Raw genomic sequence first — 26,083 nt, forward strand, 5'->3', positions numbered from 1 at the left:
TTTATTCTTATGAATTTATTCCTTTATTCCGTGGTTAATGAAACAAAGAAAGAATTGATTTCTGTGATATAACATTACCCAGATCTTCCGAATCATGAGGCCAATACAGCTAGCTTACTAGAGACTTCCGCTAACTGAGCGGCGAACTTCCGGTTTAGTCCTCCGCTAACTTGAATGGTTTCACAAAATATTTACTCATGCGGCTCTTCTAGACTTTCTAAATTGTATTTGTCTGAGTGATTTAGATAGCGATAGTGAAACAAGTCATTTTGCAGGGGTTCTGACGCTGGTATAACTACTGGTATATGGACATCTCTTTTACAATGTAAGTCTGTGGGAAACTGTATTTCTGGGCCAAAGGGAATCTGGTGAAGGTCACAGGCGCTGTAATTCAGTGTTTGGCCACTATGCACAATTGACCTCAAAGGCTGGCGCTGTTCCTGGGGGCTTCTTCCAGCCAGGGAGTGACTGAAATGAACTATAGCGGCACTTTGTACTGTAAAAAATCCCCAATAAAAGCTTCTAAACCCACATCTTCACAATGCTACAAGTTCCAACAGGAATTTGATCCAAAATAGGGACGAAATAAAAAACATCTGCAAACAAAATTATGATTACCTGACGTTAGCAAGTACCTACATGTAGCAATATAGACTATGTTAAGTAAACACTTGCAGTAGTGTGCCAATGGCAAATGACCATACAAAGAAATCTGTCATGAACTGACGTCATTTTGTCTCAAAAATTGAAAAGCAATGGTGGAAACTGAAAAAAAACCCTCAAACAAACAAAAAACGATGGTAACGGAGTATTTAGAAAGGTCTGAAGGCTGATGTTTTTGCTCACAGGGATTTCTTTACATATGTTTATGTCATTATTTGAAACTTTAGCCATGTTTAATATGAACATCAAACATTGTACCATTACACATATGACAGTCAATAAGGAAAAGGACAAAGGGTCCCTTTTTAGTAAACCATTTTGCTGAAGCTGCATGTACTACTCAACACTTACATTTGTGAATGGCCAGTTCAATGTGTTCTGGGCAGAGGAGCGAGAGGCTCCTGATATCCTGAAAGGTCCCAGCTGCCCCCGCACAGGGGAAATGGTAGAGTTGAGCACATCCTTCAGCACAGCACTTAACGGATGCTCCAAGGCGCTTACAGTATGCACAGTGCTGCAGAGAAAGAGAAAAATGTATCTAAAATGTCTTCAACTAAAATAAATGAATTCCATTAACAGCCAAGAAAACAAGAAACTCTAAAACATGTCCATGAAATTTTTTTTGACTGACTTAGCTTATGTACGGGCAGTGCTTTATCCTTTAATGTCTCTTTGGCAAAATAGTCACATGGTTGCTCGGCTTAAAGACGGCTCCTGTTTAAACCCCCGTTTTAGCCCCCTGATGATCACATTCGCGACAGAACCTCATCCATTCCCTCTTCCTCTCCGTTCTATGAGTGTGCACTAATAGCCACTCTGGAGATCAAGTGCAAGACTTGCTGATGGGCTACACGACCAATGGGCTGCAAATGCAATCGAAGAGCTGTGAGCTGTGCGGCTGCTAACACTAGGAGCTAAGCTGCCATGAGAGCTCAGCCCTGTTGAGTGGCGTGACCTTTTCCATTTCACAGCTGAGAGATCCACGCTGCCGGGTCGACCTTTACCAGCCAGTCTGATCCATCAGCTTTGCCGTGCATCACTGAAGCAGTCCCTCCCTGCTGCCCCAACACATTAAGATGGTGTTAACACCTATTAGTCCATGGATGTTCTCCCCTGACTCACCTTTGTGCTCCCTGAGTCAATGGCTCTGTCCACATTAAGCAGAGATTGTCCCTCGCCCTCACAAACACCTTCGGACCACAAGGCACAACTCTGATGTGCCCAGCATTGCCCTGAAATTTCATAATGTAAAGTATGTGATGATAGAAAAGGTAAAGGTCACAGTCTAATAGCTGGTGCAGATTTTGCATCAACATATTCAGCTTTTCAGATAACGCATTCATGAATAAATGTTAATTTTTCCGTTAGAAGTGCTAACAGTGCTTTGTAAAATGGAGGAAAAATGTTCAATGTCTTACCTGACTCGAAGAGAGACTGGACGTTGAGATCTTTTGGAAGGCCGACATGAGAAAGTTCATCCCAAAATCGACTGGCTGGGTCTGGTTCTTCTTCGCAGCTTTCAGACCCACTGGAACAAAGGAAGAGGTTTGCAAAGAATGCAGGTCAGCACAAGTTTTTTTTTTTTTCTTTTTGAATGCTACACGTGCTATGCTACACAGGAGAAGGACAGCCTGAGTGAATTCAGGAATGAAACAAGAGGAGAGACATTAAGGTAGAGGACGATGTGCAGTTTTTTACAAAAGCAGAGAGATGAAGACAAGAGAGAATGAGCTGGGGGAAAAATGTTAGACAGCAAATAAAAAGCTGTGGGGGAGGAGGGAGAGTAGGAGGAGGAAGAGGGCCATCTTGTTTGGCGTGTGCACAAGAGGCTGGCTGTTCTGTCTCATAAAATCTGTTGAAAAGGATGCGTTTCCCCGAGTCCCTGGCTTGAACCAGTGAGCTGCATAGCATGCGGAAAATGTTGAGAGGGAGCATTAGCATTTAAAAAGGACCTCGGTTCCAGTAAACAAACCAATGGCCAAAATCAAGAGACTGGTTTCTGGAAGCATGATGGCACACTCATGACAGCTCATTGTTTACAACCAAAGTTTCATCACCAACTATGAAATAACCGTCTCAAACCTCCTCACATTTCCACAGTTTTGCCCTCTGTCCACCACCTCTGCTCCTCTGACAAATCAATATATAATTTCTCCTCTGGCCCTGCGCTTCCTCCTGTGCCTCAGTGTGGCACAACCGAGGATTGGCCCCAACAACCAATCACAAAACAGCAACACAACAGCTCCTGGTTGGTTTGGCACACAGCCAGACCCATACTGCTCCAACTGCCCATTACGTCACTGGGAACCCGGAGAGACGCCCAACTGGTTCCAAAAGGACCAAAACAAATTAGGCAGCTGTCCAAAAGAGTCCGAGGAGGGTCTTTTGTTGCAACACTGCACAAATATGTAACGCTCATACACACACGGGAGTGGCTAATGTGAACCCTTCACCTGATGTGGCATCCCTGAGCCCAGGGACTTCGGCTCCTAATTTAGCCTTCAAATGGACGGTGACAACACAACCTGCTAACTGTGAGAGGCCCTTTAGCCTGTGAGGCTTGTGTGTTTGTTTTGTGTGCATGCTCCTTTGTGTGTATAAGTTAATGTGTATATTAGTGAACATGAGGAGGTGTAGCCATTTATTAACTGCCATGATTGCTCTCTTTCACCAGGATAATCCACTGATCAATAATGCTTTCTGGGGAAAAGATAATAGGTAATTTCATCCAAAATAAAAGATTCAATCTTCACAAAGATTTCCCAAACAAACACGAAGTAAAAATTTTTAGCCAGAAAAAAGACTTTGCCCGAATCCCATTTCTCATTTTTACTATTACTCTTTTTTGAGTTTTTGAGTGCCCTGAATGCTCCTTAAAACAGTTACAAGGGGTAGAGTAGAATAGAAATAAGATATTAATCCCGTCAGGGAAATTGTTTCGTGACAGCAGCAAATAAGAGAGGAGCAACTGAATAAAATAGAATAGAATAAAATAAAATAACAATAGTAATAATAAAGATATGTACAGTATGTACAGAGAACAAAAAAAAACAAACAAAAAAAGCCAGGAAGATTAAAAAAGCAATACAAAAGAAAAAAATTGCAAATAAGTGTGCAAAAAGTGAAGATGGATGTGCAAACATAGCAACGTGCAGAATTGAGATCAGAATAGTGGTTAAAACGTTGAAAACTGAAGTCACTGATGGCGTTTATGTAAACAGGCAACTATGGCAATAACAGTACTATCACAATAACATCGGCCATCTATCTCTTGGAGATAGAAAAGCGTGGATGCTTGCAGTTCATTCACAACATAAGTTTAACACTGTCAATAGATCAAACAAGTCATCAAATGTTGGGATGAAACACGGAAATATGTCAAAGCGTGGGACAGCCACGCACATATCAGCAATAACGATGTAATGTTAGCTAGCTAGCTAGCTAGTTAGCTACTGAGACATCAGCATACTACTAGCCATTTGTTTTGTTATGCTTGTTCCATAGAAAAGCACCGAATACATTGAAACATTGTGGGTTTCTTCTGTTGCTTGCCACTTGCCGACAACTTCTCATAACACTTGGTGCCTCTGAAAAACCACGTCACCTTATTGTCCCCCAAGAACTGGGACACCCTACTTCTGGGCGTGAACAACCAAAACGGAGGGGTAAGGGCAAAGAGGTAGGGGCAAGTGATGGTTAATTCCCCAGCACTGTCCAGTTTCAACAGGGACAAAGTATCACTAAAGTAAGGCCAGGAGCAGCATTCTGATTTCCTGCAGCTAATTAACTCATAACTGATGATTTTGTTATCTTGACCAACACTGACAACCAAACCGTTTGTCTCTACAGTGTCAGCCAGGCCTACTTACTTCGTCTTTTCCCTCTGTCCTGAGGTGGTCTCTCCGGCCATTTTTGGCTGAGTGGTTTTATCACCATCACTGCTTTCGCTCGTTGTGCCTCCTCCACCCTTGTGGCTGAAGAGTGCTTCTAGCTGAGGCGTGGTGCTGAATGCTTGCAGATTCCCCTGACCCAGCAGGCTACGGCCACCGCAGTAACAGAAGGCACAGAGACGCTCACTGAAACAAAGAAAATGGGTGGTAGGGGGCTGTTTAATTATATATACCTACTGTGACTTAATACAGTGCCACGCATGTCACCATGAATTAAGGCCTCCCTCTTCTGGCAATGGGACTGTCTGGGTCGCAACATACTTACCAGTATAAACACATAATGCTGACATTTGCGAGGCCTGCGCACACACAGTCTCCATACACACATATCCATACACTTCAAATATGAACCACTAGAGAAATCCACAATGTTATGAAAATCAAGCCGGACTCTGTCTCACATGCACTTTAACCTGTAACTTTGAGTCAGTGTAACAGTAAAAAGATATGTTTTACTTTTTTATAAATGGGCAAATTGAAAGTGAAAATTCCATTTTCACTTACAATTTTCATTATGAAAATAAGATACAGACAAAATGATCATTGCGCTGCATTCTATTTGCAATGATGCCCTTATTTTGTCTTGTGTTATGAATCCAGCGCACCCCTTTCCTTTACAGCAGTGTGCTCAGTGTTGTCATCTTGGCTGCTTTCTCACTAGATTTTAGCGACTTTTTCAAAACCTACAGTGACCTCTTTCCAAAAAAAAATAGTCGCTGCAACAACAACCGTCTGTGCAGCCTATTAGCCACTCATTGCATTATTAAGCAGAAACCTCAGGATGGCTGCTTAAATTTAATTTATGACAGCATGACTGCAATAATGCAATTGGGTGCCGGTTGGGCTCCCCAACATCTTTTAATGCACAATTAAAAATAAATAGATTCACACTAGGAATTTTTTGGTACTTTTAATGTACATAAGGGGCCGAGTGCAAAACAAGCATCAAAATACAGCTTGTTTATCTGAAAAATTGCCAAGTGAGGATTCCAGCACCCCCTGACAGAGGTCTGGGCTAAGCCCCGAATGTTCTAAAATCTTAGTAACCCCCTGCATACACCTGACCTGAGTCGGGCCGCTGTGACTGGCCCTTGGCCTCCTGTCATTTTGCAAACGTGGACCACAAGCAAAGCAAGTGTTTAACTCTGTTATCACTGTGGCTATCAGATTGTAATCGCATATATTGAACATCGTAGAGAATGCCAAATTAAAGCAGATGACCAAAGCGTTTGAGCTCCACAAAGATGTGCCTTTACACACATTTCTGTCAGTCCATTGTGCCCTCTCTGTATAAACTAGCACAAGCTACAACTCAGTTCAGACTTATCAGCAGGTCAGAATCTTATGATGGTGAATTACATTACTGACATATGTTATTCATTTTTTAAATTAATATGCCAGTATATGAGTGCCTTAACTATTCTGACCAATGAGCCGCCTACAGTTGAACCGCACAGACCACTTTTCATTGTGTTTGCAGTCTTAATTTATTTGCATTGTGTTTTTCTTGTGCATCGCTTAAGAGTCGTGAAACTGACTTTCATTATTTTTTAAGAGTGACAATAAAGATCTTCTCTCGAAATTATTATTAAATTCTATAATAAAAGTCTTTTTTGCTTAAGTTCAATAAATGCATCATATTTCCAAAGTCATTGAGTAATCTTGTTAGATAATTGTGACCTAAAGTAACTGTGATTATGATTTTTAATTTTTTACCAAGAACTTAAAAAGAAAAGTGTAACTGCACATGAAAGTGTTGCAGACTGCATGTGAGAAAGGTGTCAGGACACAAAGTGGTAAAGAGACAAAAAGAGAGGACAGCAGCCAAGAGCTGGAAAGTTAAGGACTAAACAGGGGGTAAATATTTATCACATTTTTAGGGGATGAGATGGCCTTGTTAATAAGATCCCAGGAGATGCTGCTGCTCTGCCCTCCATCACTAACATCGATAGCAGAGACAGGCCAGAAGATTGATTACAACCTTTAACAGAGTGACACCTGGGAAGGGAGCGCTGCCTCGAAAAGCTGATGACTCCATTTCAATTCATCTATGCATGTGAACACAGCGAGGCAAACAGCATGTCACATTGCTATGCATTTGCACAATTGCAAACTACTGCTTGTACATCTAACATTCATATAAACATTTATAAAAGCACAAGGGTCCTCATTTGTCAAACAGTTATGGTTCATGGGAAGTTTAGTGTTTCTAACCTGCTTTTGACTTCTCTACTTGCTGGGACAGATGGTCCTGCTGAATTCTCGGCTGGAGGGCTCTGGGCCAGAGGGGAAGAGGGCTTGTCCTCCTCTGGCACCTCAGTGGCCACCACTTCCAAAGTTTCCACTGGCTGGACTGGTGTTTCTGGTGGTTGTGAAAAAAATGAAAATATCAGTTAGTAAGAAATAACTAAGCATTTACGATATAATATGCAACAGGTTTAAAAGTGACTAGACCAGATTTATATATTTTCTTGAGTTATGTGCTAACATCATCCAAAATATATCCAACAGTGTTCAAACTAAGAGAAAAATTATTCAATAAATGCATTTTATTTATTATTTATTTATTTTTATGGGAAACACTGGAGGACACCTCACTGTGAATCACACAGTGTCACAGAATTTGACTTATTACCAATAATGCAGCATTTTTTCTGCCACATAGTATATTTGGGTGGTCTACCACTGTCTTGCTTATTTTGTTTATTTGTGCTGGTATAGCGCTGGTATACCCAACCATTGAATCCGCCACACATCGTTAGTACAGCAGCTGTACAGTGCATGGGTCCTCGTTCCATTCAATGCTAAAGGTACGCTAGCATGTTCGTGGCTATTTCACTGAAATGATATGACATAACATAAACATAACAAGAATAAAACTGTAATCAATGGTAAATGTTAAATGGACTTGCACTTATATAGCACTTTACTACAACGTGACTCATGTAGAAGTCATCTACATGAGTCACGTCAGGTAGATTTCGTTGTTTGCATAGATATAAAAATGTTTCATTTTCATTGTTTAAAGTCCGTGTAAAGTGATGATTAAAATGTGGTCTGAGTTTGTCACATCACATAAAGATGTTATTAAACACCTGACCAAGTGTGAATGACTAAAAAAATCGCTAAGTATGTAAAAGAAGGTCTCATAATCATGAAAAAATGCAGTTTTCTCTGATCTGAAACTCTGGGGGCGTGCCCGCTGGAGGAGCAGAGGCCTCGCCCAATCGTGGGACTATACTAATGATGCTTCTCATTTTTTACTGCTACATTGTCAGGGGCCGGGTTATGCTGAGTATAGCTCTACTGCATCACCTAGCTATGGTTTTATGCCTGCCCAAAAAATTTTAAAACAGGAAAATGGTGAAAAAACAGTCAACCGTCTAATTCAACAATTTAGTACCATGTAGTAAAGGGTCTTTGTAACAGGTTTTCAACAATCAGTTTCCAACATTTAGAATATGTATTGAAACAAATCTCTGAATTCACTTTACTTGGATTTAAACAATGAAGACAACAACTCGTTGATGTTACCTCATCAAAGTCAGTTTTTTGGGATTTTTTTCTGAGCATTTCTGAGCACCGCAGCCCATTCAACACTGGCCTCTATGCTATTAGCTGCCTGCTCCTCACTTCATTGCCAATTATGATGGTAAATTCAGCATGCAGCTTCTGACAGGTACAAGCTGTCACAGGGCAGGTTGACTGCATTCTAGTCAGTTTCCTCCAGGTCAAAAACACAGCCTTTATTAGTGAGATGGATGGTAAAATATGGGGACCATATGCTCTCGCACTGATTACAGTAAACCCTCTGGGAACATCAAGCTCTTGTACAGAATAGCAATAACAACGGGGGCAGGGAAAAAACAAGAATCATGGAGGGTAAAATGTCTCAAGAAGTGGGGTTAAATATTAATGGCAAATATAATGCCTGTTATACAACTAAACTCAATTATATTTTTGTTTCAAAAAAAAAAAAACCAAAAAAAAACAGGCTCAATTCACTGTGCTAATCATACATAACAAATCCCAAAAGTACCTCTCTCTCTCTCTCTCTGAGACTTTGGGCCATGCAGAATTTTTATTAACATTTCATTGAGATGTAATTAGGCTAACACTGCAATGATTCAGTGTCATCCAATAGAATTACACAAGGACTAATGCACTGAATGCACCTGTGGAAGACGCATCACAGACTTACAGTTTTAAAGCTTTTCATAATATTTAACAATAAAATCCTCTCATTATTCTATTAAGCATTTAATATGCCAATATGATATATGTGTGCAAGTATGTGGCTTGTTATAGCTTCAAATATATTTAAATTTTTTTGTCGGTTTCATAAAGCATTCAAGTTACATTGTGCAAGTAAAGCAAGGGTTATACGTAAGATAAATGCAGGCAAATGTAGCCCATATCTTGACTTTTTCAAAGCACACATATATAATGCTTGACCTCAGCTGCACGCACATCACTTTAGGGACAGGACTGTATGGAAATTGTACATTTCTTTTTGACGCCTGGGGGCAAGAGAGCCACTGCTGGAAACACTGAGGTTTTAGTGGATATCGAACAAAACTCAAGAGCATGCTCTTTTTTTCCCCGCGAAACAAACATAACAACCAAAACAGAAAAAAATGACTATGTTTCCGTGCACAAAATATCTAGATTTTTGCCATTATTCTGAAAAAGATAATATTCCAACTACAGTTAACAAGGCTAATGAAAATGAATATTTCCCATTTACATGCAGCCGTGCATACTCAGATTGAAGTGTCCTAACATGTCATTTGTTGGGTCAAAATATTGATGTTTGCTTTTTAGCATCAAAATTGGATTTTTTTGTACGTTCCCTACCAGTGGTAGACGTTTTGGACCATGTGAACTCAGCCTTCACGTTTTATTCCTTCAACCACCTTTTTGAAAAGGTTGTTGTTGCGACATTTGCACATATCTAAAAATATGTTTACAATCCAATTAATTTATTATATTGAAAAGTATGCGTTTTTCGTTTTTTTAATTTGAGCATGCATTTCTACACCAGCCCTGCAAACTATTGGCAAATTAGTTTGTATACAACATCTCCATGATAATGCACAGTGCCATAAACAGACAAGAGGCCGTGTGTCGCAAACAGCAGTAAAAACCCCAAATTGAGAAGCATATTTTGAATGTGCTGTATACAAGCCCAAATAATGTCATTGAAACCTAAATAATTCCAGCATATCCCACATGTTGATCAGAAAATGCTAAATTTAGAACAATTCAAATTATCCATGGAGAATATGCTGTTTACAAAATATATAAATGAATACTGAATTGAATATCAAATTCAGAAAATTGTCATATTCTGAAAAATGGTGAAATATTAAAGTGGATGCAAACATACTCAGTTATACTACTGAAATGTTTTAAAATGCCTAATAATTACCTTTTGTCTCTGAAATGTAAAAACACAGCTAATAAAAGAAAAGCTAGTCACTGGCAGAATTGTATTCCCCAATGTTTCCAGCACAGCAACAGGGCAGCACTGAGATGTATGAGAATGAGACGCTTGGTCACATGATGTGATGTACACACATAAAAAAGCACATAAATGGGTCTGGAGAGACTGATGGGATTTTAAAAAGCTTTTAGAGGGCATTAGCCTAGGGCTCTTTCCCACTGCACCTCAATGCCAATCTTGAAGCAAGTGGAGAGATGGAAGCAGTAAGGGGAGAAAAAAATACACACCCACTGCAGCTTCACAGCTCAAGCTAAACCCTTTCAATTATAGCCCTGAAGTAGAAGCATGGGGCGCCAAGAAAAAGCTCTCATCCATCCTTCTCCAGGAGAGGGAGACTCCTCTTCTACCTTGACTGAAATACCCTTTTGAAGCACTCTCCGCATGAGGCTGGCTGGATGTGCAAGTTCAAGTCTCATATCACTCCCTGATGTAACCAGCGTGTACATAATGGATCAAAAAGGGGGACTGCAAAGTCTCACCTGTGTCCTGAGGGCCGATGGACTCTGTTATCTCAGTCCCATCCATGCTGTCCTCCTCATCCACAACAACCCTCCCTCTGGTGCGACCCCTAGGGTGAGGAAGAGACACAAACAAATAAACAGAGGTGGTGAAAAAAAAGAACAAGACAAGAAAAAGTGCCCCGGTTTGCCCCAGCAGGAGGGGGTGTAGCGGTGCGGTCATGAATTAGTTAAATATAGTCACAGCTGTCACTGATTTTTAATGGAGGCACTCAAGGCGCTGGGCATGGCGGAGTGGTGGTAGTGGGGGGTGCACAATACAGACTGGTAGTATGTGGAGTTTGAAAATGGAGGCAGGCCAATCTAGATCACTCTCCTCTAAAAAGGTAAAGAGATTGGGTATTAAAATAAAGAGGCTCTATGGCAATAACATCAAGGGATGCATGACATGGATTTTTTCAAGAATACCAATAACCGATACCTACCTGGTTCTCATGGCCGACAACAGTTACCATAACCAATAATTTAACATTTTTGTCTTTTAAGAAGTTTTTCACCTGTAGTTCATGCACACCTCAGGGTAAGAAAGGTTAAGATGTAGTGAGAAAATATAGATGTTTTACAGGGTTCCCACACATTTTACTGACAAAATTTGAAAACTTTTCCATGACTTTTCAATAACAATAAGAAGAATTTAATGACCAACATAATACACGAGCAGAACTGTGTAGTATACTTTACTCTAAATGTTAATTATTGTATGAAAATTACACAGAAAACATAAACCTTTTCCAGTCTCGAATAGTTGATTGGGTTTTTTTTGTTATTTTTTTACATTACATGGAAGGCTATCAACAGAAGAGAACTGTAACAATTAAACTAATAACACATAAAAATTCCATGACTTTTCCAAAACATTCAATGATTTTTACTAATTCCATGACTTTACCAGGCTATGAGACTGTGAAATTCAATGACTTATGTTTTAGGTTTTCAATGACCGTGGGAACCCTGGATTTAATATTCCACAGCCCTGACTTAACCAAATCTAACTGAAATCATTTTTTTTAACACACCAAAAACTAAGAATAGTTCCACCATTATTGGAATAATGCATTACAATAAAAATGTCCCATTAACGACCAATAATTTCTCGGCCAAATATATATCACGCATCCCTATTAATGACCATAAATAAACGACTATGACTATGCGTGATGACAGGGTGACAATGGTTTAAACCTTACTGTTGCTCATACACTAAGACTGAAATTTGCATGGTTATCTGAAGAACATGGAACAAATGTCTTTCTCATTTACAGTCCCTGGAGGGCTGACGACTCAGTCTAACTAAACATGCTCTCGTTGAAATTCAAATCAGAGTACAAACATCACTTATTATATGATAATAGCTCTGTAATTTAAGACAGCAAAAACAAATATCTAATCATGCATGTGCATGAGTCATGTTGGGTATCCTGTGCAGACATATCCTTAGGGTTGTTTGTGCAATCATTTAGGGCAGTGATGAATATCACATCCCAAAAAATCTCAATAAAATAGGCATGTCAATAATTGCTTTTGACAAAACAAATGATGCAGATAATACACAACACATTAAACACATTTAGGTCTTTTTTGTTATTATTCCAATTTTAAAAAAGAAAGAAGCTATTATTTATGCAAGATCTACTATGATTCTACTTCTGGCACATTTGCTTATTATGGTGCTTTAATGGAAGTCCATGGATATATACATTAACAACCATGCTGTTTTAATGATTACTGCCAAGGGATATACAATTACCATGTATTTCACATACTAAGATACATCTCATAATGCATGGACAGGCCAGCCAATAAAAAAACTCCGCTAAAACCTCTCATTATAGCCTCATTCCCACTGCACATAAAAACCTGCACAAAAAAAACACCCGCTGACACCGGGCTTTTTAATGGTCAAATGACTCTGCAGTAGAAATGGTTTTTTATCGCCTCCAACTCCGATCAGCATTGATAGGAATGCAACACCCAGGTGAACACGGTAATTTCAGCTCTTTAACCAACTAGATGCCAAAAAGTGGTCGTCTGCCAGAAACAGTTAAAGCTGTTAAAGCTGTATCGCCCAGTATCCATGTCTTCAGCTGCTCTCACATGGATCAAGCAGTCGTAACATGTAAATACACATAACTTTATGTCAGTGGTAAGAGCATAGGTATGTCTTTGTGAAACTTTAATATTTCTTGAAACCCAATTTTCACGTATTTGCGATTTATAGTTTGATCAGGCATGGCTTTTACACGATTCTAGACAATATTGTTGTTCCCGTTATTTGTATGTGTTTAATGTCTAAAATCTTGTTTACGTTTTGAAAGTAGTCTATCATACTTTATGGATGGGTAATGTAAAAATAAAGCTATTATCTGCTATTTTCCTTATGAGCCTGCATTATATTACCTGCTCTGTGCCCGAGGTTCTAACCACTCCAGTCCATTTCACTGGATAAAGTGATTGCAACTCCTACCTTGTCACTAAAAGGTTGTTTCTGCCTCAAAATGACTGAATGATTTCATTCATAGTGTTATATTTGACAGATTAGAGCTCACCCAGTCCTTTTTAACTTGTGTAAATACCTCCAAAAGACAAATGCAATGCATAAAATGTAATTTATTACCTGCCAAAAAGTGATTGCAGCTGCTATCTTGTCACTGAAAAGTTGTTTCTGCCTCAAAATGACTTGATTTCATTCATAGTGAATATATTTGACAGACTGTAGCTCTCCCAGTCCTCTTTTATCCGTTTAACTACCTTTAAAAAACCAATGCAGCAAATAAAATGTAATTCTCAACTTGCCAAAAAGTGATTGCAGCTGCTATCTTGCCACAGGAAGGTTGTTTCTGCCTCAAAATGACTACATTTCATTCAGAGTGCATATATTTGACAGATTATAGTCCACTCAGTGCCTTTTTACCTGTGTAAATACCTTTAAAAGACCAATGCAATGCATAAAATGCAATTTTCAACTTGCCAAAAAGTGATTGCAGCTGCTATCTTGTTACTGAAAGGTTGTTTCTGTTTTCAAAGACCTCTGCTGTCTGCTGCTCTCCTGCCTGCACAATGCGCGCGCGCGCACACACACACACACACAAACACACAAACACACACACACACACACACACACACACACACACACACACACACACACACACACACACTCACACAAGCTGACAGAAAGGCCGACTTGCTCTCCAGCTGTAAGTTCAGTGGCAGTGGGAATAAAGCCATTTAGCGGGTTTACCCGTGTTTAAAAAACCCACGTGCACCCGCTAACTGTGGTGTTAGTGAGGTAGAATTATAGTCCGTGTCCACATAAGCAGCACTAAAACACTGATCAAATACATCTGCACCAACTTTGAAAGGGGGACTTAATAAGTAGGAGAAAAATAACAAGAAGAAACCACTGTAAACTTTTCCCAGACCTCTGTTCCTGCTGCTGTTTACCTGTTTTCCTGCCTGTCCGTGATGTCTCACCAACAAGTCAATGCACACAAGCAGACACACGTGCACACATACACACACACCAGTTGACAGAAAGTCCAACTTGTTCTCCATCGGTAAATTTAGTGGCAGTGGGAATACAGACATTTTTCTCATTTACCCGTGTTTAAAAAACCCGCGTACACATGCTAATTGCAGTAGAAATGAGGTATAAGATATGTGATCAACAGCTACTCTGTTGAAAACAAACTACTGATGCCATTTTGTGTGCAGAGAATGGCACTCTGAACCTCGGAAAATAAGGCTTGCTTTGTCTCAATTTGAGGTATAAGTCACAAGCTGAGTATGTACGCACATTAGTAATAATGTGATGGTTATATTTTCAGAGCTGCGAGTTTGTGAAAAGGTCAATGCTCCATTTAATTTCCCAATGACTAATGCAAAAATAATTTGTCATTAGAGACCTGAAAGATTGTCATGTTCAACAAATTTCTGAAAGGTCTGTTTGAGATTAAAAACTACACTTTAAAGCTGTGCCACAATTTTATTTTTAAGGACTAATACATTTATGGCAATCTTTTTCTTAATTAAAAAAAAAAAAACATTATCATGCTTAAATATAATTAAGCTAGTTCTACTGATTTTCAAGCTAAAAACAAAATAATTGCACTTCTTGTGCTAGTAGAGTCTACTGGAGATCCTGCCCTTTAAATGACCACTTATTGATACTACTCTCTATAGCCTAAATGTCACTATTTATGAGTACCTTACTGCATTAAACAAAGAGAAAACTCATGAAAAGACTGACACAATTCAAAAGTAGTCATTTCCTAATCTGCCCTGTTTAATGAGTATTCAGATTGATCACTGCTTGTGTTTTTAATTATTCAATTGGAATTGGTTATATGAAGTCAGATACAATTTTGATCACTTTAGGGGTGTCTTCATTTGTTGAAATCAGTGCAAAACATCAGCCAAACCTTAAAATGACCATGTTTTATTAGTATGATGAAGCTAAAACTGTCTACAGATAGGTAGGTGCTAAACAAATTTTTCAAACTTTATCATCACAAAACAAAATGTGTTGTGGCTAAAATTCTCCAATTTATAATATTTTTACTAAAGCAAACGTCTTGCTACAGCTGCATGCATTTTTGTTCAACATGGAAATGTAATATCAATCAAACTGCTGTTGGTTTATTTACTTCACGACAGGTCAAATCAAATTTATCAATATAGCACATTTAAAAACAATCCACATTGACCAAAGAGCCACACAGACCAGAGCAGGTAGCTAAAATCACAAATAAAAGACCAAAACAAAAAAAACTATTGACACAAATATTAATGGACACTGCTCATAGGCACAAATAAATATTAATGGATTTTATCTGTTTTTACATATAAACTCGTCTCAAATTAAATGACAGACAGGGTTTTGTACTAGGGATGAAACTTTTATCAGTTTCACGATAAAATTCCAAATGGTTAGCATTACCATTTCAATTTATCATTCAAACCATGATGGATTACTGCCTTTTGAAAAGTTTGCTGTAAATACTGTCCAGCATCAAGTTAGTAACTGCCAGGACTAACATGCAACATGGTTTTGTTTTGCATCAATGGAAACACAGCAGCAGTCAGTGACAGCGCTGTGGAGATTTTTCAGCCTTATCATTTAAAGAATGAGTAAGCTGTCGTCACTGATTCTCATGCAAGCATTTCAATAGCAGAAAAAAAAAGCATACCATTTGACAGCTGAATACTTTCTGTAGCTGAACATATGCAGAAATAGTAGTCAATCAAATAATGTACAGAAGTACTAGTAGTGGTGGTGGTAGTAGTAGTAGTAGTGGAAGTATTAGTAGTAGTAGCAGTATCAACATCCACACAATTACATTTTAATTCAGGTGTCAAACATACTGTGCTGTAGTGAGTTGGATTGCACCGTGCAGTTTGCAGGTAGAAATGCAAGTATTGGTTCAGAACTGTGATTGAGCTCCAAGGCAAAACAAAATTAATCAGGATATCCCTTCTCATGTGTCTACCTCCTGATGAGTGACCCAGAAATATCTAATTACTGCCCCTGTTCAAGATTTTCTCTCTGGAGTGCCATGTCAAATGTAATCTTAGCCTTTTTCCCCACTTACCCCTGTCATCTCTTAAGAGAAGTCATCGCAATATAAAAGGAAGAAGAAAAAAACATTATAAAGAAAGTGCAAACCTTCTACTATCTTACTGAATATGCCATGTCAGCATATCAGACAACCATGTCTACGTTTCCAACCATATGGCTGTGTGCCAACTCATACAGATGTGTGCACACACACACACACACACACACACACACACACATACACACACACATACACACACACAAACACCGGCACATACCCCCCTCGTTCATGCAGTATGGAAAGATCTGTCAGTGTCAGCATCCTCCAATGGGAGCTCTGTTAAACTAATCTTGGAAGCATCGTGTGGAGAGAGTAATTGTCATGGATACAAATTAAATAGCAACATCAATTGTTAGCATGCTAAGTGGTGAGAGAGAACGTGGGCCAAATGAGAGCAGCGTGTCTCATGGGTACTCAGGAGGATACAGGGGGTTGGATGTGAGGGAGGAGATGGGGGGGGGGGGGGGGGTTGGGGTAATTTTCGGTGCCACTGGAGAGAAAAATCACAAATGGCTGGATGCCAAATCAACCCCTCCCTCTAAATGACTCCCATGTCAAGATAAGGAACAACCCTATAAAAAATCCAAGAATGACAGAGAAGGCCTCCAGCAAACCTTGGCTAAAAACATAATTACCTGTAAGCTTGAGTCAAACATAAATATCTTAATAAGGTGGAAACTAATTCTAACAGAGAGCTCTTTCATGTTTTTGTGAAGGAGTGCGCAGTTATTGCTGAGCCATTGATGGGCTCCCTAGCTGTAGTTTTGGATCACACTGAATTTTGTGCATGACAGAGTTTGAAGTTATATAACTCTCATAAGGAACAATATTTTTCTGATAATTATAATAACTACACAGGATAACATTATTGTTACTTCAACTAGAAAAACTGATAATACTAATATACTAACCCAGAAGTATTCAATTAAAATTTTAAGAGGTCCAGTTACTAAAATTTTCTCCCAGAGAAAGGTCTGAACCTCATTTTTAAACTGTTTCCTACAACCCCCCTTACATCCATCAAATAAAATCAACAACATGGATGTCCAAATTCAAATATTTATCAACCATATTGTCAGACATCAATGCTTACTTTTCCAACCACGTGGCATAATTGTATGACACATGTATGAAAAAACAAATTACTATCTTTCCCATAAATAAAATGAGTCCTTGCACAATGAACTTAACCCTTTCAAACCTGAGCAAATTAGCGAGATTTTTTTCAAAAACATGGAAAGAAGGCAATGAGCAATGAAAGAAGAAATGACCCATGAAATGATCAAGAAAATTGTTTTTTTAAAAAAAGAAAACTAAAACAAAAAACAAACAAGGAAATGGCCTTGAAAAAGTGTTACAAGAAATATTTTTGCATCATAATTTTAAACACGTAATTATGATAATTAAACATATAGTTTTTCTCTAGATTTTTTTTCCCTTGACAGTTTCCCTAGCTTTTTGAAATAATTTTCTTAATCTACCAATTTCTGACAATTGTGGAACATTTCTTGCCAAGTTGCTGCCTTTTTAAAATATTTTTGAAATAACTTATACCCGTTTTCTCAGGGTTGTAAGTATTAAATTCTTGTGAAAGGCATCTGAAAGCAGTACAAGTGATGTTGCTCAAGGTTTCAAAGGGTCAAGACCTACATTACAGTAAAACAAGAGAGAATCTGAATAATCTTTTAGAAAAAGTGCATTTCTTTCTCTCTTGCTCTTTTTGAAAAATACATTTTTTCTACTTCCCTCCCTAATGAGAGAAATGAACCTGTGACTTCCCCAGGCCCCAGGAAGTGCAGTGGGCTTCAAAGTCAATTTACATAGGCCAAAAAAAAAAGGCCCAAACATGATCAAGGCATATAATGTTAGTTTGATTAGAACAAGTGAAACAATCATAACACAGTGTGTTGCAACACAGGTCAGTTACATCATGCTGTCTCTCACTATCTTTTGCTGTTGTTCTCTCTACCCAAATGTCTAAGCATTGTATACAGTCAATTTGATTGGCTCAATTGTCCGAAGATATTGCTGTAATAACCAGGTTTGCTGTGCCTACTGTCTATAAATGCAAAAAAACATGCTTATTTATTCTCATAAATTTATCAGAATTTGGTCTTGAGCCCTGACTGCCGTCCACCATGTGGTAAAACCTGATCTAGATAGAAAAGACTGCAATTATATACATTTTCAGAACTATTCTTCACCGGATCAGCATTACACAAGAGGCCGGAGATATGAAAAACTGCAGAAAGCTATGCACCAGGAAGAAGCAAACCATTTTTAAAATAGCAGCAGAGCAGCAAACCAGTTACATCGTTTGGTCATACATCACACTGCTTTGCTTTACATGTTCACAACAAACACTTTTACCATCTATAGCTAACGCCATTTAAGTAGGCTTTGATTCCTGAGGGGAAATCTAAATGCAGAAATTAACTGTGTGTGACATTTTCATCTATGACCACAATCTTGTGTATTACACGCAAAGTAGTCGATGGTGGTGACGTCTTTATATAGCCTGCTTCAAAACATTTTACTGTAATTATACATAACTACGCTGAAGGCATCGAATTTCAGCCTTGAGACAGCCATTTATTTCACTGACAAACGCTCAAGACTAACATTCAACCCCATACCCTGCACAACTTATCCCCCCCACAGTCCCACCACAGGGAGAAAGAGGAAAAAAAAAAGAAAAGGTGAAAATAATGCTGTGGTAAGTAGTCCCAGCTAGCAGCATGCTGCCTGGAAAACCTGAAAAGGATCATGCTGCTCTGAAGTGGACTGACTAGCAGATGGAGCGTGGGCAAATCTAGTAAATTCCAACAACCAGGTCTACAAGAGCGATTTTTGACACATCCTCCTTTGTCACAAGCAAACTGGCTTTTAACACTTAACATTGGCTATTTTAATATTTATACACACAGTGCTTATATCCAGTTGGTCTGAACACTAGATTGTGCTATGGGGATAATTCACAGCTCTGAAGTTGTTTCACTCTCAAGTATATGTGATTGAGCATAGCTTACAAAACTCACTCACTCACTCACTCACTCACTCACTCACAAATCATATCAAACGGTAAAACTAGGCAGTGCTGACTGAATATAAATCCAGGTTACATTACTGCACTGCCTATTTCTTGCCAAAAATGTTGTCAGAAACATATTTTAATGTCCCATTTCATCAATTGATGTAATAAAGACAGTCATGACACACCCATAAAGCTGCTCATCGGCGAATGAAGCAAAAAAAAGATCTTTTTCCGGGTGTAAAATACCCGGATCTACTGGTCAATAAGGCATTCCCACTAGATATTTACAGCGGCCTAGCTTGCCCGAGCAGGCAACCGGCAGAGCAACTGACTTCTGGTTTGGCGCTTCGCTGGCTATAATGGCAGTCTAAAAATTCTATCTTGCGGCTCTTTTAGACTTTCCGAATGTTAGCGAAGTAGATAGTGAGTCATTTTACGGGGGTTTTGATGCTTAAGTCAATGAGGAAAAGTCTTTCTGGGCCAGTGGGCATCATGTGACCAACCCAGACAGTGTAATTCCACTTTTGGCCACTAAGTAATATTGGCATCAGAACCTGGCTCACTTTCTGGGGACTTGGTTTGGCTGTAATGGCAAAAGTTAGTAAACAGGAAGTGGGCTTCACACTACATCACACAACTTACTGTTTGACTGTAATACGAGATCCAGCCAGCCACCATTGTTTCACACGGACCATTTAACATTATGTACCCACCAGCGGGAGCGTAGCATTCTGGTAGTTGTATGTTTGCTACCTCTTAAGCAAAAGCACCCTTTTTTCTGATTTCTCTGCTCTTGTAGCACCAGTTTAAAAAGTATTGGCATCTTTCTACGGCAGAGACGGCCTGGTTTTATGTGAGGGCATTCTTTATATCAGTGAAATACTTCTTGGAGAAGACCCACCATTGATTAACAATTGTTTTTATGACCAATACTTAGAATGGAAATTACGGGTGTTTTGAATTGACTGAAAGGCAATACAAACTGAGCTCCATCCACAAAGCTATGATCATTCGTGAGAGTTTGTGAAGGGGCGTTTTACGGAATATTAACTTACAGCTGAGCTTTCTAGAGGTGCAGTGGATCTATCAGTGACATCACTTCTATGCTACCCTTTATACCAGCAACTACAGTCTTAAAGGGATTCTTCAATATTTTTCAACCTTGACCCTATTTTGCTAGGTTTTTGTGCCCAAGTGACTAATGGGGACAACAATCTTTGAAATTGGTTCAGTATTGCAAGAATGCTGCAGCCAAAGCAACCGAGAGGCTGCAATGTAATCCGTAAGGGCAGTTGTGCACTGTCAATTTACGTCTATCAAAAGTGCTCGTTATTGCCACTAACGGGTTTGTTGTTATTAGAAGTGTCTAACAACATTGCAGAAAAAAAAACCTAAAGAGAAATTATTTTTTTGTTCACCTTTGACTGGTTTGTTATTGTTATGAATTCTCACTCAAGGAGAAGTCTTGCTCTGAAATCTCGCAAGATGTGACTTGTTACAGGAAAAATAATGGTGAAAATGGGGTCCAAGCTGAAAAATTGAAGAAAAGCAGAAGATGAAGAAACCCATTTCTGCTGACACTTTGTTTTTTTTTTTTTTTACCAATTCTTCATCATGAAACAATTCAAGTGTGTACCAGGTCATCCTTCCAATGTGGCATTAACGTATCGTCTGGATGCTTGCAGATTAAACTATCCATTGGGAACCGGGTATTAAGATTGATTGAGAGGACAGACTAAGGAGAGTTAAGAACCTTGTGGGCATTACATTACAGAGCAGCTCTAAGCTGCATTATATGTTGCTATGGAAGTCACAAAGAAACCAGGCACCTTACATAACATAACACATTTTTGTACTGGCCTTACCTGAAGTCAAGCTGCTGTAAAACTGTTAAACACGCCTGTATGACAAGGACTTCAATCATAATTCCAACCAGGACACTTCATCAAAAATCTGATACCAACTAAATGGCCACAACATGATCAATTCTGAACAACCAACAGCGAAGTCCAAAGTATCAACAAATATTTTGTATTTTACCAAAAACACATTAAATATGCACATATAATTACTACTTTTTTTCAAAACGGGTGTGGTTGGGTTGACTTTTTTGTGCTGAAATTAAACAATCCTACATTATCAAGATTTTATGAAGTGGTTTTGGTGCGCTTCGTAACCATGTCTGCACTATGACTTAGTTTACTCACAAGGGATATCTTCTTGATAATTCATTTAGAGATCTTTTTGCAATGGGATCACACCAGGCGCAACTCAGGAATCAGTGACTTAAAACAAACCAAGGGTGTACAAGTGGGACCGCCAATGGCGACCTCCCTACTTTCAGCACCATTACCCGGACCAGACACATCTTTGATCTTGGCCGGCGTTGTGATCTCAAGTAGACTCTTGTAGAGCATTCTGAGGCAGGGGCATGAGGTTGGGGGATGGGGGCTCCCGTGAATAAGTTCCTTCCCCACCCGCTGCCGACACCCTTGCTCAGACCACACCCATCTTTAATCTCGGCCTTCATTTTGATTTCAAGTACACACCTGCAAAGTTTTATGACTGCATCTTGCATGGGTGTGACATTATTGTGATGAAAAATTCTCTCCACAGAGAGACAGACATACTCATAAACACCTGGCAAAATACTCAAAACCAACTCTGTGGTAGTTCAATTCCAATGGGTGTCAATGGGAAACCATTTGCATCATGACATACCCACACACAGACTAGCAAGTTGAAAACAAGATAAAAATATCTTCCATTGTGACGGCAGCAACATAAGTTTTTTTGATCCGGCAGGGAGTCAAAGCAGTCTGCTGGCTGAATTCAAGTTGCTACAGTTGCTAACTGACGCTCCATATCTGTAAAGCCTTTTGAGACGACATACCAGGCTCTAGTTATCTGCACAAACATAAACTTGAATTGACAGCAGCTGTGAGCCATTGGCTCCGGTTAGCAGAAAGCTAAACTATTAGCAACATTTTCTCTCCATCTCTGAAACACTTTACGCATATTGACACATATTTTTGCATTGACTGTCAAGACTCTCTTTTACACCATCTTTTTGATAATTTCTTTTTTTGGTTTACTTTGCAGTGTAAGCGGTTGTTTCCAATTCTGGCATGGCAACATTTTCTGCATGATTTTCCACCACTGAACTGGATTTTCACCAACTGGAACATGCACATGCATCTGTATTTGTAGAGCAGCCAATAAGAACACCCGGTCTCAGAAATGGCTTTGGATTGCCCAAAGTCTCCCATAACAGGCTAGATTTTGTAACACCTGAAAACAGGACCAAGAGCGGGGTGCAGGAGTCTAGTATTCTACTATTCTTCCAGACCACTTGAATTACAATATACTAAAGGGTTATTTGGGGTTTTTTGCCCACTGCACCAAAAAACACTTATATGACTGTTATATGACTCCAATAGTGAATGGATCTTCTCAGGGGGTCAAGATGCATCACTGACTACTACTATATCAAATGGACAACATTAAATGGGTTGAACTGACGCCTGGCCACAGGCAACTACCGAAAAAAATGTCTTAAGTAATAATTTAGTTTTAATTCTGTATTACATCAGCAGCACTACCAAAATGCATCTATATCAAGGAATATTAAATTCCCTCATGCATAAAAACACAAAGGATTACTTTGAGCATTCAAACTTTAAAACCTACTTCTTTCTGTTCTTAGACGTAGATAAGGGTGGCGCCTGGGGTAGGATCGCAGCAGCATCCTTACGCGGCCTGCCACGGGGTCGTTTGTCTGCGTGGGCAGGACTTCCTGTGGATGTGGCCCCTACACTGCTGGAGGGCGGTGAAGGTCCCTGGTCAGAGGGTTCCACAGTCTTATCCTCTGATGACATTCTGAAAAAATAAATGCATAAATCATGATAGATGTTACATGTTGTTGTTTTCAGACTATTTACAGGCTTTCAAGGAGGGGTACAGGGCTGTGATTGTAGACCTAGACCTATTTGCAAATATGTGTGGAGAGTTGTGTATCTGTATTTCAATCCATGTGTGTGCATGATCAGATTTGTGAATGTACGATAAAAACATCTAAAAATTAGTTTTTAGGTTTGCTAATGTATTGAGATTTGTAATTGTGGACATAACTTTGTAAATGTGTGGACAAATCTGTAATATATTAATGGCTGAAAAGCCTAAGTATATTGCTCCAACAGGTGTAAATGCAGATAAATCAATAATTACGACTCAGGCGGGCCTTTTAATTAGAGGTTTTTTTACCCACGAGTTTCGCTTCACCTCTGTTGTACCTGCAAATGCGTCTGACAATTTGCAAATGTGCCTCATTAGCTATACAGCCTACATACCAATGGGCTGCAGGTGTACCCATTTAAGTTTATTTTAAGCACTACTAGCACTACCAACTTGGTGACTTTCTTACTGGATTAAGTAACTTTTCAAACAATTTCAGCAACTTTATTTACAAAAAAAGCGACTAGCGACATATTTAGTAACTTCCCAATTTTCCCCCTTTGGCCCTACCACACCCACTGCATAGGGTATGGTGTCCAGTTTCTTTTGGGGGGGTCGAGGGGTGGTTCTCATCCAACTCTCCACAAGGCCCTAGAAATGGAGGGCTTTCAGATGCAAACTCCAAACTAAGTGGTAGAAAAAATTCCCAGAATGCTTTGCTAAATGCAGCAGTCTAAACATAACAAACAACATGGCAGCTTTGAAAAAGGATCACGCGAAAATGGTAATATCCACGGGGATATCTTATATTAACCTAGCCACAAAGGAATATGTAATATGATTGCTATAGCAAGCATTTCAGAAAAAATGCTAATGTTACTGGGTAAACAGCCTTGTCCGATAATCCAACTGTTGTTGATGCATTACTTTTACCATCAGAAAAAAGACATTTGGCTGCTGGCCCACTGCTCCCGGTCAAAAGAATTTGCCACCGCACCTAACCACAGATTTGTCCACGCATTCACAGATCTATGTAACGAATTAAAGCTTAGTCAACACATTCAAGAATTATAATAAAATTGCAAATCTAAATACAGATTGGAGATTTTTTCTCTTTTTCTACTTTTACAAATATGATGACAGATTCTGAAAACACAACAATTCACTCTGTTGTTATTTTACAGATTGCACACACATAGGCCTGATATACAGACACATGGACCTATCCACATTTGCAGATTTCTATAGGCCTACATGTTCACAAATCTGAGAACACACTTAGAGATTATTTTACACATTTAAAATCTGATTACATGTGCAGATTAAGATACAGTTAAAAACGTCTCAATACACATTCACACAAAGTTCTGCTACAACGATGGCCCCATAGAGTAGATAGATAAAAGGACATGACAAGAAATCAGAAGCGTTCTGTCATTACTCGACATCCAGCGGCTAACAGTTTTCTATTTAATGCAACCCACCCACTGAAAGAAAATCCACAACAAAAAGCTAAATGGTAAATATGGTGAATGCTGCCCTTTAGCTGGATTGGAGACACAAAGGGAAACAGGACTGCTTTTCCTTTTCCTCAACTGTTCCCGACTTTTGAAAAACAAACATTACCATCTGGTTATTTTATTTTGAAATAGTTCTGCAATTGAATTTCCCAAAAATTGTACCATCACATTTTTGATTTTGGGTTATAAAATTTTGATATTCACCCCAGATAACCCACTCCTATGATGAACTGAGGCAAACTTTCATTTCAGTGAACAATTTTGTTCACTGAAATGAACGCGGAAAGCCGGAAAGTCTGAAATCAATTTGAAAGACTTTTTGTGAAAATACCCATTGGCTGCTTGCATCCAAAAGATGCACAAACATTCCAGCAGTCAGATTCTCTCAAATTAATTTGCTTTATATGTGACCGCAGTTTGCGAACAGGATGGACTTGCATCATGGGGTGATTGTATAATGGTTTTGTTTTATTTATGTGTACATGTGCGTGTAAATGTTGAAGTGTATGTATGTATATCATACATTGTTAGGATTTAGATTTTGGCACTCTTGCGTGTAAAGCACTTTGAGCTGCATTTTATGTATGAAACGTGCTATAGAACTAAAGATTATTATTAGGATTTTTTTTAATTAATCTACAGCTCTCACACACCATGATCCAATCAGATGTCCATAAGAGAAACAGGCCTTCCTTCCACTGGGTCTTTTGGGGTAAAAAAGAAAAAATAGAGGAAAGGTTTTTGTTTTTTTTGCACACCCTGATGTCAGTGTGATTGCCATACACTGATAACATTGTGAAGCTTTATGCATTAACACATGTTATTGTGATGAAGTGTTGTTGTTGACCAAATGAGTAAGTTCTTGTGGTCAAAAGAAACAACAAACTCACACCCTTCAGTAAAGAAATGTCTTGATGCGACTGCTTTGCACTTTCAGCTGCTGATTCTATAGATGGTGAGGAAACATACAGCTTTCTTTTCACAATCGATTTCAAGCCCATCTCCAAAAAGTCACCTTGCTTTTGACTATTGAGTACCAATACTGAATCCATGCAATGCCGAATACGCTGCAGATTAAGAAGAATGGGAAAACACCCCTTGTTCCTACTTGAGAGTGTTGACGCATTATTCCAAGTTTCTAACCATGGACTCACACCAGATGAAAAGACTGAACTACTTCTGTTGGGTTACGCACAGTGGTATAGTGGAGGGTATACGCAGGTATACAGGGTATACTAATTGTCCATTCATAGTATACCCACCTATCAGTAACCCACCCATTTCCCTTGTAGAATACCCATCATATCAGCTAGCTGATGTGAA

General features: G+C 39.0%; 1 protein-coding gene across 11 annotated transcripts in view; it reads right to left on the reverse strand.

Annotated features, from left to right (window-relative positions):
• Positions 1–26,083, reverse strand: part of kmt2cb (lysine (K)-specific methyltransferase 2Cb) — a 90,172-nt gene that overhangs the window by 60,101 nt on the left and 3,988 nt on the right. For all 11 annotated transcript variants that reach the window (XM_042497364.1, XM_042497367.1, XM_042497365.1 and 8 more), the window contains exons 2-8: positions 22,977–23,165; positions 10,599–10,687; positions 6,828–6,975; positions 4,533–4,739; positions 2,082–2,191; positions 1,786–1,895; positions 1,015–1,177 (exon numbers count right to left, since the gene is read on the reverse strand). In XM_042497364.1, the coding sequence (XP_042353298.1) occupies positions 1,015–1,177; positions 1,786–1,895; positions 2,082–2,191; positions 4,533–4,739; positions 6,828–6,975; positions 10,599–10,687; positions 22,977–23,164 (1,015 nt within the window). In that variant the 5' untranslated portion in view covers position 23,165. The remainder of the gene's footprint in view (positions 1–1,014; positions 1,178–1,785; positions 1,896–2,081; positions 2,192–4,532; positions 4,740–6,827; positions 6,976–10,598; positions 10,688–22,976; positions 23,166–26,083) is intronic.

This window comes from Plectropomus leopardus, chromosome 12, assembly GCF_008729295.1.
Source record: "Plectropomus leopardus isolate mb chromosome 12, YSFRI_Pleo_2.0, whole genome shotgun sequence".
Classification (NCBI taxonomy): domain Eukaryota; kingdom Metazoa; phylum Chordata; class Actinopteri; order Perciformes; family Serranidae; genus Plectropomus; species Plectropomus leopardus.